The following is a 14,650-nucleotide window of genomic DNA, read 5'->3' as shown; positions in this document are numbered from 1 at the left end:
AAATAATTAACAATTACATCAAATAAATATAAAATATACATTTTAATATTAATTACTGTTATATTACCCATATGGCTATACTAATTTTTGGATAATGCAATGGAATTTATAGTCACAAATTAAAGATACTTAATCTTATTTCATCATTTTCTCTTTTATATGGTTCTTTATGGTATGATAATAAGAAAATTGCCACATTTGAAACTGTTGTAAAATAGCTGTTATAAACACCTGTGACCTCAAATCAGTCTATAAAATTGAGTTGCAAAGTTGTTCGGCCACTGTAACCAATATAAAAGGCACAACTTAATAAGTTTCTTGATCGTTTTTAATTGTAAATAACATAAATCCGGATAGCCACACAGATGTAATGGTTAAGCAGAAATCTCTGCTGGTCATATATCATCATACCACCCAGCCTTGGGAAGATATTAGTAACATCAACAAAAAAGACAAGAGATTAAAATGAGAAATAGTCAGCATTACAAACAGCAGACGAAGCACTTTTTCAACAAATTAATTTTTCTGATAGCGCACTTAAACAAGCGACCCTCTCCAAAAAGAACACAGTGTTGTTCAATTGCCTGCCAAGCACATTAACTGTAATAGAGCCCTGCTGAGAAAAAATAAATAAGCAGGTGCTAGAAAATATATGTGCTGATATAAGCTGCATATGTCTGGAAAATTATTTAAAGACAAGGCTCTAATTTTTCTTTAATATCCCATCCTTCAGTTTGTGAAGATCAGTTTAGATTGTGTTTGCACAACTGTTTGCCTATGGTTCTTTGGCATCCAGTTAACGATAATTTACAAATGAGCCCACACTCTGCAGTTAAACGCTTGCATTTTACATGAAAACACTTGGTAACAGTGACAACACATTCATATGGCTGCGAATGAACCTTTGTGATGTTGCTCTTGACGCATTTCTTTGATTTGATGAGTTTATAGCTCCTTGTTATCTTCTGCAGCTGTCACATTGTGGGTGTTTCCTTTCCTGATATCACATCCCCATCTCCCTCATTACTCCAACCGAGTCCCATCACCCCCAACATACACACCTGACCTCTCCTCACACCCCTCCGGTCTGAGTCATCAGACTCTCCACAGGCCAGAAAACACAGCATTTCATCTCCAGTGTTCCACCTGAAAAACAATCTCTGTAGTGCTTTTGATCAGTGGTCAGGGGCCTTTTCTTGTCTTCCGTCCTCCCGCCATGAAGCAGCTTTTATCTGTCAGGGGCAGCAGCAGGCCGCTCATGACCCCACTGAGAGAGCCCCTCTCCTTCATCCCTGTTCCTCTGAAGGCCGTTGTCCACTCCGCTGGTCTTCATAATGCTCTGACATTAGTGTAACTCATCTGTTTCTTCCAGAAATGGCAGATGAGCATATTTAATCCTGTTGGTTTAACAGGATTCAATATAGTGTTAGTTTTTGTTTTATTACAGCATGCCACAAATAGCAGATTTAAGTCTTATAAGAATTTGAATGACTCATTTTTACTCGCATATGAACAAGGTCCAACTTAACACTGAATTAAAATGGCTGGGGGAATTGTGACATTACATCTTGCAATAATGATAGTCTGACCTATTTTTTGTATGTAAAATATTTGCTATCAGGGCATTTTTATATAAGATATCTTAACTTTATGTCATTAAATGATACCCTACCATTTAAAAGTTTGTTGTCTGTAAGAATTTTCAAAAAAAAAAAAAAAAAGCATCTCTTATGAACACAATTGCTGCATTTATTTAAACAAAACTACAGTAAAAAAAAAAAAAAAACCATTAATATTGTGAAATATTGTTACAATTTAAAATAGCTGTTTTCTATGTGAATATATTTTAAAATTGAATTTATTCCTGTCTGGAAAAGCTGAATATGCTGCAGCCATTACTTTAGTCTTCAGTGTCACATCAACTGTCAGAAATCATTCTAATATGCTAATTTGATGTTTAAGAAACATTTATAATTATTATCAAAGTAAAAAAAATGTGCTGCTTAATATTTTTGTGGAAAGCATAATTTTTTCAGGGTTCATTGATGTATAGAAAGTTCAAAAGAACAGCATTTATTAAATAGAATATAAATAAATAGAGATATTTTGTAACATTATAAATATTTTGATTGCCACTCTTGATGAATTTAATACATCTTAGCTGATTAAAATGAATAATTTCTTTAAAAAAATCATTTCGACCTCTAACATTTGAATGGTACTGTATAATGTGCATAATATTGCATATTCTTTTTCTATGATGCTGTACAATACATTACACTTTGTCACAAATATACAATGCGTAGGATGAAAAAACAAATATATATATATATATATATATATTTAAATAATGCTAAATAAAATCACTTATATCATAAATATTTATAACCTGTAAATTCACCTGCCATTGGCCTTTGTTCCAGAGAGTTAACATTGGACCTTGTACTGTATATACTGTAAGCATGTTTAGTCATTAATTACAGCTAACATAGTGGTGTAGTTGAAGATATAAGACTGAGCACAGAGATGATTCTCTCTGAGGATTTTTCAAGTAGGGTGGAGCGCTTTGGCTCTGATCACACTTGAACCCGCTCCTTTCTGCCCCAGTGGTTGGATCATGCTGAGTTGGGCTCATTCCTCGGAGCACTCTTCCAGACGGTTCCATCAGAGTAGAAGCTTGGCAAAGCTTTGCACAAATATTCACACTGACATGCTGATAAGCACGCATTTTAACACGCACGGTTCAGCGAGCGACAAGTGTTAATGCCAAAAGCGACCGAGACAAAACAAACACTAAAAATTAGCACATATCACACTCATGTCACAGATGTTTTCGGTTCTACAATTAAAGGTCTTTAGCTTGTAGATGTCAGAGTTTTATCCACGTTCCTTTACTGCAAAAAAAAGACAGTATTTTTGTTTAAATTTTTCCAGTAAAATTATCTATGTATTCAGAAAATAATTAAATAACAAGTTATTATATAAGTTAATGAAAAATTGTCTTATTTTAAGGATATTTGGATCAATTTAACTGGAAAACACTGCAAAAATACAAATTTTTGTTGTACTTGTCATTTTGTCTTTTCTAATTGCACATCCTTAAAAACCATTCTTTCATCTTTCAGCATGACGCAACTTTCTGTTTGGTGTGTCCTAGTGTCTTGGTACATCCTTAATTCTTCCTGACTGCTTCCTCTTTTCTTTGTAATATTTCTTGACACCTGGCTAACACTGAGTTCATTGCACATCAGAACAATAGAATGACTTTGTGCTTGTGTCTCTGTGTCTGACACACACACACACACACACGTTGCATATGCCATGGTGTTAGTTTGTCCCTGTTTCCTCCGTTTCTCTGTGATCTCGCTGTTACGGCTCCTTCTGTGGTGTTGCAATTGATCTGAAATAATTCGATACGACAAGTCGTCAAAACGAGTTCAAACTCATAGTGATGAATTACGTATTGCCACCCAAGTTTTTATAGCGCACCACCTGTCAATCCAAAGAGGACGAGCAGGAGGTCCAGAGAAGCGGAGGTTTTGCTGTGTGAATAAGTCATTTCACATGCCAAGCTTTGTGTCCTAATCATTCCTGAAAAACTAAATGATGAAAAGTTCTTCACCTCAGATGTCTGCTGTGTCATTGATATTGTGGCTGTCTGGAGTCCTGCGGTGCCTCTTCTTTTCTAGGCCACAGTATGAGGTCTGCATTCAAATACCCGACTTTTTTTTCAATCTTAAAAACAAGAAAAAAGGAATAAAATATACGATGCCGTCTTTTAATCCTATACAAAGGATAAAATGTATTAAAATTATATTCACAGTGGTTTTAATAGTGAGTATTTGAAAGTCAGACCTCATGCAGCCGCATAATTAACCGAGGCCGCCGAACACCAAACAGCGTTTTGTGTCAGTCATTACTTTGAAAATGTTTGATTATTTTTCAGAAAAGACCAAAAAGTCATGTTATTCTTCTTCTGTCAAAGCCTGAAACAACTTTTATTTTGTTGATTTTGTTTTATAGATAAGTACTCTGTGTTGAGGGGTTAAAGCGGGCGTGGGAGAGAAATGCAAAATGCCATTTTTACCATCTCACACTTCCAGGTATCTGGCTCCTTGGACATAAAAAAAGAAAAAAAAAAAAACAACGTCTGTGTGCTGACTGTTTGTTTGTTGTCTTTTTCTACTCATTCCCCCACCTCTCTGAAAACAACCTCTTCCCCATCCTCTCATCTGCCTGCCTCATCTGTTCGCGCATACCTCTGACCTTTCACACGCGCTCACACACGCACACAGACACAAGCAGACGGACCGTCTGTGAGGCAAGACGAGCCGTGTCATGAGCCGCAGACTGACATCATGCTCACGCTCAGGCCTTCCTCCAATCACCTGTCACCTGCATGCTGCGCCACACCCCTCGACTCCAAGCTGAGGCACACGTTCGCCATCCCGTCGCGAACTGTCTTCTGCCAGCACTGAGCTACACTCTTTCCACACTTCTCCAAGCCTCGAGCCCACGTAGGTTATGAAATCGGCCCCGGCACCAAATGCGCTACAATACGTTTTGTACGGACTTGAGCAGTCGCACATTTGCTGCCGAGTGAGAATCCGGCAGGGTGCTACAAAGAAGGTCGTTACCATTTATTTCCAGAAACCTTGAGATTTGCAATTACTTTGCTCAGGAATGCAATAATTCGGCTATTTTCAATACCAATCTTCATTTTTGATCTGAAACCCACATTAGTGCTAAGCTGCATAGAGACTAGGGAAAATTGGCTAAAAGAATACAGAAATGACAGCGCAGACAGTTAGCTTTGGAGTGGAGCAACCCATATAAATAGCTTTTGCCCAGAAAGCTGGCGTTTGCAAAACTTGTTCAATATTTAGATTGGTCTTGCATAGCCAGACTAAGTGCCTAATTCAGTATTCAATCCCAGAATCCCAATACAGTCGATGCAACAGGTAAGATGTTGTTTAAAGCAGTGGTTCTCAATCAGGGGGGCCACTAGGGGGCCTCAGTAAACTTCAAATAAAGCGTTTATATTTGTTAATAATACAATTTCTAAGATGTCTATATTTAAAATTTTAAGATTTAGAATCAAATCTTGTACTTACCTTCCAATAGGGCAGAAAAATCAGTATATTTTAATATATAAATATATTTTAAAGACAAATATGAGGACATTTTCTGCATACAGAGTTCTTATAATTAATAATTAATGTATTGAAAGACTTAGTTTCCAAACAAGCACATTTGATATTTCAAAGGATATAGTCACAATAAGTGTTTACATGCAGCTTTAGTCAAACTAGAGCAATAATTAGACTTTTTAAAATGTAATGTAAACCGAAATCATACCTCTCAGGCCTTTGTGAAGTCTAAGAGATCTAGACTAGTAGATCTCAATAATGTAGCCTAATTGTAGTTTTAGACAACAATTGGTCTTTGCGTTGTGTGCGTGCTTCAGAAGACAAAGGTGATACATGTGTACCTAATCCGTCAGATATTCAGTTTCACATTGTGTCACATAAAGTTGGACAGATGCCGAATGTAGCTCCATTATAACTGTGCTGAAAAGGTTGAGAACCACTGGTTTAAAGGTTTCGCATTAGTGTCACATCCATATCTCTGGTTTAGAGTTGTATTTGGAGCAATCTTACCCTGCCCCACAAACAAAAACGCAAATGGTATTTATTATCTTCAAAACACACCAAAGTATTCAGAAAACCACATGGTCCCTCGTTAGTTCCAGAAAACAACACAAATGTGTCCTGTCATGTGACAGCCTTCCCACAATCCCTGTTCCCTTCACTCCTACACCCCTTTTATACTGCCTTCCTCCACTGTGGTGGTAGGACAGGTACCTATGAGCTGCCCCCTTCGGCCCGACCAGGTTTCCCCTCCGTCCCTCTTTACTCAGGGCCACGCTGCCTGCCGCTGGTGGCTGCAATCAACAAAGTGCTTTATGCTGGTCCAAGCCAGAGGCCATTTATCTCACTGCAGCCACAATGTCAGCCCACATTACCCCGTGAGTTTGTTTTTTGTTTTAAGAATCCACATATTTTAGTGGCTATGTTAGTTAAACATAATATACAGTAGATTGACCGTGGTTTCAGATGGCTTGAATGTGGAAAGGTTTTGTAGACTGTATCTACATATCCAAAGATCCATGTGTCACGCAATGGCATTAATGTTGTTGATAGTTCTCGATAAGTCCAAGGACAGTACTAGTTAAGACTGATGTGTTTTCATTACCATAGCTCAGTATGTTTCCCTTTTTGTACCTTCCTCCCCCCTCTTTTTCTGTCTTGCTAACCATGCAAACGCTAAAACCTCATCGGGCCTGCTAAATCTCCATTGAAACCCACCCTCAACCTTCTTCTAAATATTCTCGATGTTTCCATCCATTCCCAACCGCATCCAAACACTTCCTTCCCATCTCACTGGCTCACCACCTCCTTCCTTGTCTCGCCTTTCTTTGCCTGCGTTTCCTCTTCCTCCTCTTCCACCGCCCATCCGTTTCCCTATTAACCACTTCACGCCGTCCCGCTTCACTAACCCATCCCGCTGTATCTGCTCTTACGATTACACACCCCTTCTCTTCACTTTACACCTCTTTTCTCCTCTGATCCTGTAACAACCTTCGCTCCTCCTCCTGTTCTTCTCTCCTTCCTTATTTTCTTCCCGCACCCCTCCCCACTCCACTTTCCTCCTCCCGTTCTCCCCTCCTCTAGGACGATAAGGAGATCGACCTGGAGCACCTTCATCACCGGGTTAACAGCTTGTGCACGGAGGATGAGAGCCCCCACAAACAGTTCTCCACCTCCTCCATCGACCTGACGCCCCTGGACATGGACTCCCTCCCGGCCGCCCGGCAGGCCCTGGAGCAGATCAGCGACTTCCGCAACACGCACATCACCACCACCACCTTCATCCCCGAGCAGATCCAGACTCTCAGCCGCAGCCTGTCGGCCAAAGCGGCAGCTGGCTTCGCCTTCGGGGCCGTGCAGGACCACCGGACTGGGGGGCCCTTCCGGCAGCGGGCCCCCAACGGCGGCTTCTTTCGCAGCCCCGTCAAGACAATGTCTAGCATCCCGTATCAGCCCACCCCGGCCCCCAACTTCAGCTACGGCAACGACCCGGACAGGGGCACCTCCATATAGACTGCAGGGGTTCCTGGGCCTGTGAGTTGAAAACAAAAAAGAGATATATGTAAATACAAATGTTCCTTTTCGGTTGTCGTTTTCTCTTGGCTTTGCTCCTCACGATGGAGCTCGTTCGTCCCAACCGAACTCGCTGACTGGACGAGGGTGGAATAAAATGATCATTATTGTCGTTGTGGTTTGTCGAGAGATTTTCTCTGTGAACTAAATGAATTTGCCTTTTGTTTGCCACATTCGATTTCGTGGGGAGAAAAAAAAAACTCAAATGTCGCAATGATAGTTTGTTTACCATTTTTTGGGATTTTTTTTTTTTTTTTTTTCAGGGAAGAAAAAAACAAAAGAATCTGCCAAGTGTTTCCCAGATCTGCAATAACTCAGTTTGGAAGAATCTTGTCAACTCATCGACTGAATTTTGCTTCATCTCAGCGCTCGGTTAACGTTCAGTACTCCCTCTAGCTGACGCATTCAACATGGCGCTGCTAAACTCCTGAACAACCTGCTTTTCTCTGAAGCTTCACAGTGAGTGACTGTGTTTCTAAAGACCTCTCATCATCTCTGCCATCTCCCTGAAGTTGAGATCTACTTTGAGTCTTTAAACGGACACTCTGTGGAAAAGACTCTAATGAACTTTAAAATAAAAAAAACATAAAATAAAAAAGTTATTATACTGTGGGGTGGGGGGGGGGAACAAATGCTACTAAATGTCTCTTACTGACTTTAAGTATAACGAATCTTTAATGCGTGGAATGTGTCTGGTCAGAGAGTTTTAACAACAAAAAAAGTGTTCAGAGCTGTCTGTAGTTTGTTTTCTCTTTTTTTAATGATTAGTTTTGAAATTGATTCAGTGCCATCGTCTTACATTGATTTGCATCATTAAGAGTTTGTATTCACTTCTGTTGTCGTACTCCAGGAATCGACAAAAACATTGTGTAGAATAGCTTCATTGTATATGCCACAATCTCGCGGCTGTGCATCATAGATTTTGGAAATCAAAGCGTGAGAGAGTTTTTAAGCGAATTCTTAACACGAGCCTTAGGAGACAGGGCTTTTTTTTACTTTTCAAGTGTTGGTCCTCAACCTGTTACTATCTGAAAATGCTGATACGGTGGCAACTTTTGAGGGGTTATCTGAAATATATTTCTATTTAATTTCGTAAATGTTAAGGGGTACTATTTATCTAACTTTTTTTTTAAAGTGCTAATTGTTTAAACAAGGCCATCGAGGTGTGGTGAGAGTTTTAAAAAAACACGTTTTGAGGACAGAAAACAAACCAATCCTTTTCACTAACATAAACTGTATTAATATTTACTAATGTTAGTTGTTTAGAATGAGCTTTCAGTTTGTTATCCTCTGACTAATTCGCAAATGTTGTGTGTAGAGAACAGCAACAGTGTTTTGACGCAAGCATTCTAGATGTACTTTTCTTAAGATACGATTACTGAAAGACTATAGGAGCAATTTTATTTAGTATCAGTTTAAAGATTTTTATTTAGAGTAAATGAAGAGACGTTAAAGTGTATATTTTACATGCAGATAATTTTTTGTTGGATTTAAAGATATAGAGTATAATATCTGAGTCTGTAAAGCTCAGTTAGCCACTATCACATTACAAGAAGTTCTCCACGGTTTCTGACAGTAAGGCATTCTCATTCGACTTCATTTTAATTTTCAAATCTGTCAAAAAGGAAGCAAGGTTTTTTTCCGTAAAAGAAGCATGCAAAACCTGCTATGCCTGTAACATTTTTAATTTCATACATAGAATTGTACAGGATTACATCATTTTCAACTGATTATAATGTACAGTATTTAATATAGGCCTATTTTGTTGTATGTGTTGCATATTATTCAAATGGAACAAACTGAGGCCTCTGTTACAAGTGGCAAAGCTTTCTGTGTATAATTTGTCTAATAAACATGTTTTCTACAGTGGTTTTTGTTGTGTTGTCTGTATCCTCAAAAATGGCATACAGACACAATAATGTCCCGAATGGTACAGTGGTATATGTGAAGAGTAACGCGTTCTGTTTCGCCCCTTCCACCTCAGGATGAGCTCATCGACATGAAGTTCTCTGAACACAATGAAGCTTGTGGTCAAAGGTTAGCCACTGTTAGCTTTTGACTTTGTGAACCAGATTCATGCTCTACAGGTCAAAGTGAAAGGCACCACAGCATTTCAAGTCATGCTCTAGTGATTGAAGAGTTTGTCGCCACAAGTCTAACCCTGAACCTGTCATGTTCCACGTGTATTAGGCCAAGTTCTTGTACGCGCGAGTCTGTTTATGCTATTATTGTATGTAATGTTTTAGACATGGGTTGTAATGTTGCCTGCTACGCTTTTTACCAAATCCTGATGCACCAGAATTTTTTTTCTTCCCATTTTAAACTTTAAAAAGCTTAATCACCCATGAATGCTGAGATGCACACAGTTGCTATCTGTAGCTCTTCAAGGACTAATAGACCTATACACTTCCATGTTAAATGGCAGACATTTTCTGCATGAAAACAGAGGATAACTTGTTTAGACTTTCTCTCCGATTAAAGTTGGCGATTTTTTATTGGACGACGAACTGTAGCGAAACGGCTGTTTGTATTTTGATAACTGAGGCTGAAATTCTCAAGTTCTGAAGAAAATCTACGGTAAGTGCGTTGCAAGTCCACTAGATGTCGCCTTTGTGGCTTTTTCAGTTTCCCACAGCTGTAAAGAGATGCATATTAAAGTGTGCACCTGTTCTGATATTTAGAAAATCAGAGATCTTATTTGTTTCAGGTTTCATGTATTATGAAAAACATTACATCAAATTAAACGCTTGTGAATACACAAGCTCGCTTTAAACTGTAAGATTAGCAGATTTATGAACTGGATAATGAAAAAAAAATGAAATATAAATTATTCAATTTACGGTAATATAAATTATTACTTTTATCTTTGTAAATATTTGTTACATGGATAAAAAAAAATGTTATTTATCATATATTTAATGAACGGAGTAGCTGTGAAATTCATTATTAGGCTACTAATAATACTACTACGTGTGTTGAGGAGCCCTGTGATGTGTTTTATCGACTTTTATCAAGCACGCGATATCTCTGGGTTTCCCGGGAGACAGGAATGAAGAAAGTAGCACGCAGACTCGATCGCGCTGGAAGCCCCCATCGAGACGCATTTTGTGCCCCTTTTCCAAAGAGTTCTTCAGGCGTGTCGAATGGAACATTGAGTCTCTATTGTCCCTGGGACACTTTAATAATCGACGGCAGCAATCCCAACCTGTTGTTTGCTTTAGGACCTATTCCAAGACACACAAGCCGCCTGGATGAGGCTCCAGTTGGGGTGAGCTCAGGCGCCAGTCCGCAAGCCTCTGCGCTCTATGAATTCATGAATAAATGTAAAAAGATTCATGTGAAGTTTTTAATGCCAGAAAACAGGAATTAAGGTCCTGTGCATCACTGCCTTACAATAAATAATACTTGTTTCAGTGACTAACCAGGGAACGCAACTGCAGCTCGTGTCAAAAAGTTATACACACTTTGCTGTCTGCACATTGTCCACGTTATAACTAATTAGGTTCTAATAGTGTCTTTTCTTAGTTTCACCCCTAGGTTTATACGCCTAGCTAATTACATTTACTTTCAATTATATATATATATATATATATATATATATATATATAATATTATTTATGTTTTTATTTTATTTATTTACGGTAAAATTAAAGTGTCATCAGCAATCCTATTAAAAGGGCGTCATCATCAACATTATTATTAGTAGTAGTAGGCTATTATTATTATTATTATTATTATTCATTATTATCTCACTGCCCTTTTTGCACTTGCTCTCTTTCTAAAGCTCGAGACAGCAAGGGACTGTCGCGCCTCCAGATCAAGTTTCTGATCTTTGGGAAGCTCTTTTGCTGAAAGGGCGTTCCTTAAATCGGATCAAAAGGTTTTGAACTTGTTCAAAAAGAAAACGAAACTCAATCTGGTATTAACACTCATTTTTGAATGTGTTTAACTAAAACACTATCAATAAAAGAATGAATTGTTGCTATTTATTTAATGTCCATGTGTTGCGCAACTGAGATTTTTTCAATAGAGAATTATTTTGTATATTATTTATAAGTGTTTTGTTTTACTATATTAGACTATATGTACGATTTTGTAAGATTATATTATATAGCTATGTACGATTACGTAAACTAAGAAATAAATGATAAATGCCTAAATTAATAAAAACGTGTTTATAAATAACTAGCCTATTAAATTTCGTTGACAAATAGAAACCAAAAAGAAAGGGTAAATTTCATGCAGCTGTACGCATGATGACAAAATGCCTAAAAACAATGTAGCTAATTGTTTTCTTTCTCCTTCAAAAGGTAGAACAAAAGGGTTAGGCTACTTTAAGAAAATGGGGCTAAATTCAGCTGAATATGGTCACGAGCATTTAATAGAGACAAGCAGATTCAAAACACGGTGTTCTCAAATAAACAGTTTTGATAACCCATTTCACTTCATTTGAGACTGTCGAGACAAGTTTTTTTTTTTTCTTCTTCTTCTTTTCTGTTGCACTTTATAGACTGGATCTAATTTCCTAAACATAGCGTGTGAGGAGGCTCGCCACATAACTTTATTCAGTCTCTAAGTTTCTGAGTGTGTCCTGTGGGACGACCCATTGTGATCATAATTCTCTAGTTAAACAGGTTTGAAGCGCGACATTACCAAAAAAAAAAAAAAAAAAGTTTGGGCATAATAACCTCTCTCGGGTTTACTACGACTTCTCATTGGTCGCCTACACGCGCCTGCCCCGCGTGCTCTTATTGGTCAAAGCGCCACGCGACCAGCTTGAGAAGGGGGGCTCCCCGGCGCGTGCCGCTTTTAAAACCGACGAGTCGCCCTGAGACATCAGTAAAGAAATCCCCTTCACCACAGGTGTAAGAAGAGAAATCCTCCACGGCAAAAATCCCGCTCCCTTATCCATAGCCACCCACTTTCCTCCAAAAAGCACAAAACAACAACATGGATGGAATGAACGTGGACGGCGTAAGCACGGATACAAGGGAGGTGGTTGAACTCGACGTCCAGCATCCGAGCCTGGGGCGGGGGGAGCAGCGCGAGTACCCACCAGCTTTGGCACTCATGGCCAGCAGTGACCCACGCGCCTGGCTGGCTCCCGTGCAGGCTGGCACCTGCGCGGCACACGCCGAATACCTGCTGCACTCGCCCGGCTCGAGCGCGGAAGGCGTGTCCTCTGCCTCCAACTTCAGGAAGAGCAGCAAGAGTCCTGTCAAAGTACGCGAGCTCTGCCGGCTTAAAGGAGCTGTGGCTGCAGATGAGGGCAGACAGCGGGCCCCATCCAGCAAAGCGACCAACGTCGTGCAGAAACAGAGGCGCGTGGCTGCCAATGCCCGGGAGAGGCGAAGGATGCACGGATTGAACCACGCTTTCGACGAGCTGCGCAGCGTCATCCCAGCCTTGGACAATGACAAGAAGCTCTCCAAATACGAAACCCTACAGATGGCCCAGATCTACATCAACGCTCTGTCCGACTTGCTTCAGGGCCCCGGTGCTAAAGCCGATCCGCCAAACTGCGACCTGCTGCCTGCCAACGTGTTCGAGGAGGACCGCTCTTCCAGAGGATCGCCGAGCGTCTGCCGGAGAGGCGCGGGCGCGGGTTACCCGTACCAGTACGAGGACGCAACTTTCGCTTCTTTCATGGAGCAAGACCTCCAGTCGCCCTCTGGAACGAGCAAGTCCGGTTCGGAGGCCAGCAAGGACTCGCCTCGGTCGAACCGGAGCGACGGAGAGTTTTCCCCTCACTCGCACTTCAGTGACTCGGACGAAACGCACTTGGAGATGCAGAGTGAGGACGAGCTGTCGGAACTGAAACTGCCCAAGCACCGCGCTTTTTAGAAAACACACCAACCGGACTGTCCATCAATCGTGTCAATCGCATATTTGGGCTTTGTAATGGGTTGCTTTATTTATCCATTTGTTGTATGATCTTTTGACAATGATGTTGCTGTTGTGTCTGACGCCAATAGATTTAGTTGCCTTCTCGTGACATTGACCAGACCCCTACGCCATGTGAACTGCCGCGTGCAGCAGTGCCATGGGCTCGAATGTCATGCATAAAACTGTCTTCCGTGAACTGTTTTGACACGTGATTGTCATGGGCCTATTTTCATAGATACGATTGATTTTGAACCCTGTAAGAATTTGCAACTTCTAAAGTTTACGTGCACTTTAAAAACGGGCCATAGGCTTGAGAAACACTCTTTTGTCATGGAACAAGAAATTTTGTGTTTATGTAGAAGTAATGCCAATTTGATGAATATATTTAATATAGCCATTAGATTTTGTACATCCGTTCGTTTTTAATATTTGATTTCAATGCAAAGAAGTTGTGTTCTGCTTCTGTAGCTGAAGTAAGCTATTTATTTCCGTTTGTCTTGTCAATTTTTTTTTTTGCGTTATTGAAAATGAGCAGTTTTGCTACTCGTAAGTTTTGTTTTATTGTAGAAATAAAAAAGGAAAATTAACATTGTCTCATGTCTCTGTGTGATTGTCGTTATCAGTTTTTAATTACGATTTTATCTAATAGAAAAATTTCTATTCTAACTTATTTATTTCTTTATTTTTATAAAGTAAATCCTAATATATGGGCACCAGCTTTATCTAATGTCATTTAGCCTAATTTTAATTAGCTAGTTTTAGCCCTTAACGAGTACTTGTAGGTGGGAAACAGTTTATGGTTGTAAATGATGTGTGACATGATCGAACATTAATAATTTATTAATAATAAATTAATAATAAAATTTTTACCGTACTGTAGCCTATACAATTTTGTATCAAAACAACCTAACAAGCATTTTTTTAAGTGTGAACTATAGTCAAGTACAGTTTTTTTTTCTTTTTTTGCAGCACCGTAAAAAAATTAATAATAATAATAATAATAATAATAATTCCAAATGGAGTTTTCTTATATGCCATAGAAGAACATTTTTGGGTTCCGCAAAGAATCTTTCAATGAACAGTTCCTAGAAAAAAAACTTTTTTCTTAATGTGAAGAATATTTGTATAATCTAAAAAAATACCTTTTTTCCCACTATAAACCTTTTGTGGAATGAAAAGTTTCCATGGATATTAAAGGATATTCATGGAGCCATCAATACCAATAAAGAACCTTTTTAACCATCTTCTTATTAGAAACACTTTCTTAAATTGGTTATTTGGTTCAAAATGTTCTTAATTTAAAATGATAGGCTCCTCGGATCAGTGTATGTTTTCTGGTTATTTTATATACATGTTTTTTTTCTTCTTCTATAATTAGAGATTAAAGTTCTTTTTGGAAGATTCTATGGCAGCAGACTGCAACACAATGTTAGCTAGGCTATAATAAAAACATTTAATTTGATTTTATATTTTATTTTATTTACACAAAAATCAGGTCAATGAAGCAATGCCCTAAGAACACAGTATACAGCGACACATTG

The 14,650-nt window shown here is 39.0% G+C and overlaps 2 protein-coding genes across 7 annotated transcripts in view; both read left to right on the top strand.

Moving 5' to 3' along the window:
* The window catches only part of grid2 (glutamate receptor, ionotropic, delta 2), a 419,312-nt gene extending 410,223 nt beyond the window's left edge, over window positions 1-9,089 (top strand). For 3 of the 6 annotated variants that reach the window (XM_058784731.1, XM_058784732.1, XM_058784734.1), the window contains one exon: window positions 6,735-9,089. In XM_058784731.1, coding sequence (XP_058640714.1) covers window positions 6,735-7,163 — 429 coding nt within the window. In that variant the 3' untranslated portion in view covers window positions 7,164-9,089. The other 3 variants (XR_009272479.1, XM_058784733.1, XM_058784735.1) reach the window with 3 other exon arrangements.
* Window positions 9,090-11,995: 2,906 nt separating this feature from the next.
* On the top strand, window positions 11,996-13,595 carry atoh1a (atonal bHLH transcription factor 1a). Its single transcript, XM_058785366.1, has one exon. It carries the CDS (start codon window positions 12,174-12,176, stop codon window positions 13,065-13,067), a length of 894 nt encoding a protein of 297 aa, XP_058641349.1. The 5' UTR covers window positions 11,996-12,173; the 3' UTR covers window positions 13,068-13,595.
* The last annotated feature ends 1,055 nt before the right edge of the window (window positions 13,596-14,650 follow it).

This window comes from Onychostoma macrolepis, chromosome 08 (assembly GCF_012432095.1).
Source record: "Onychostoma macrolepis isolate SWU-2019 chromosome 08, ASM1243209v1, whole genome shotgun sequence".
Classification (NCBI taxonomy): Eukaryota; Metazoa; Chordata; class Actinopteri; order Cypriniformes; family Cyprinidae; genus Onychostoma; species Onychostoma macrolepis.
This window is presented reverse-complemented; position numbering and strand designations above follow the sequence as displayed.

Bases quoted from the DNA above. Each gene is read 5' to 3' on its own strand.
- atoh1a (XM_058785366.1), top strand. From the start codon at position 12,174: ATGGATGGAATGAACGTGGACGGCGTAAGCACGGATACAAGGGAGGTG.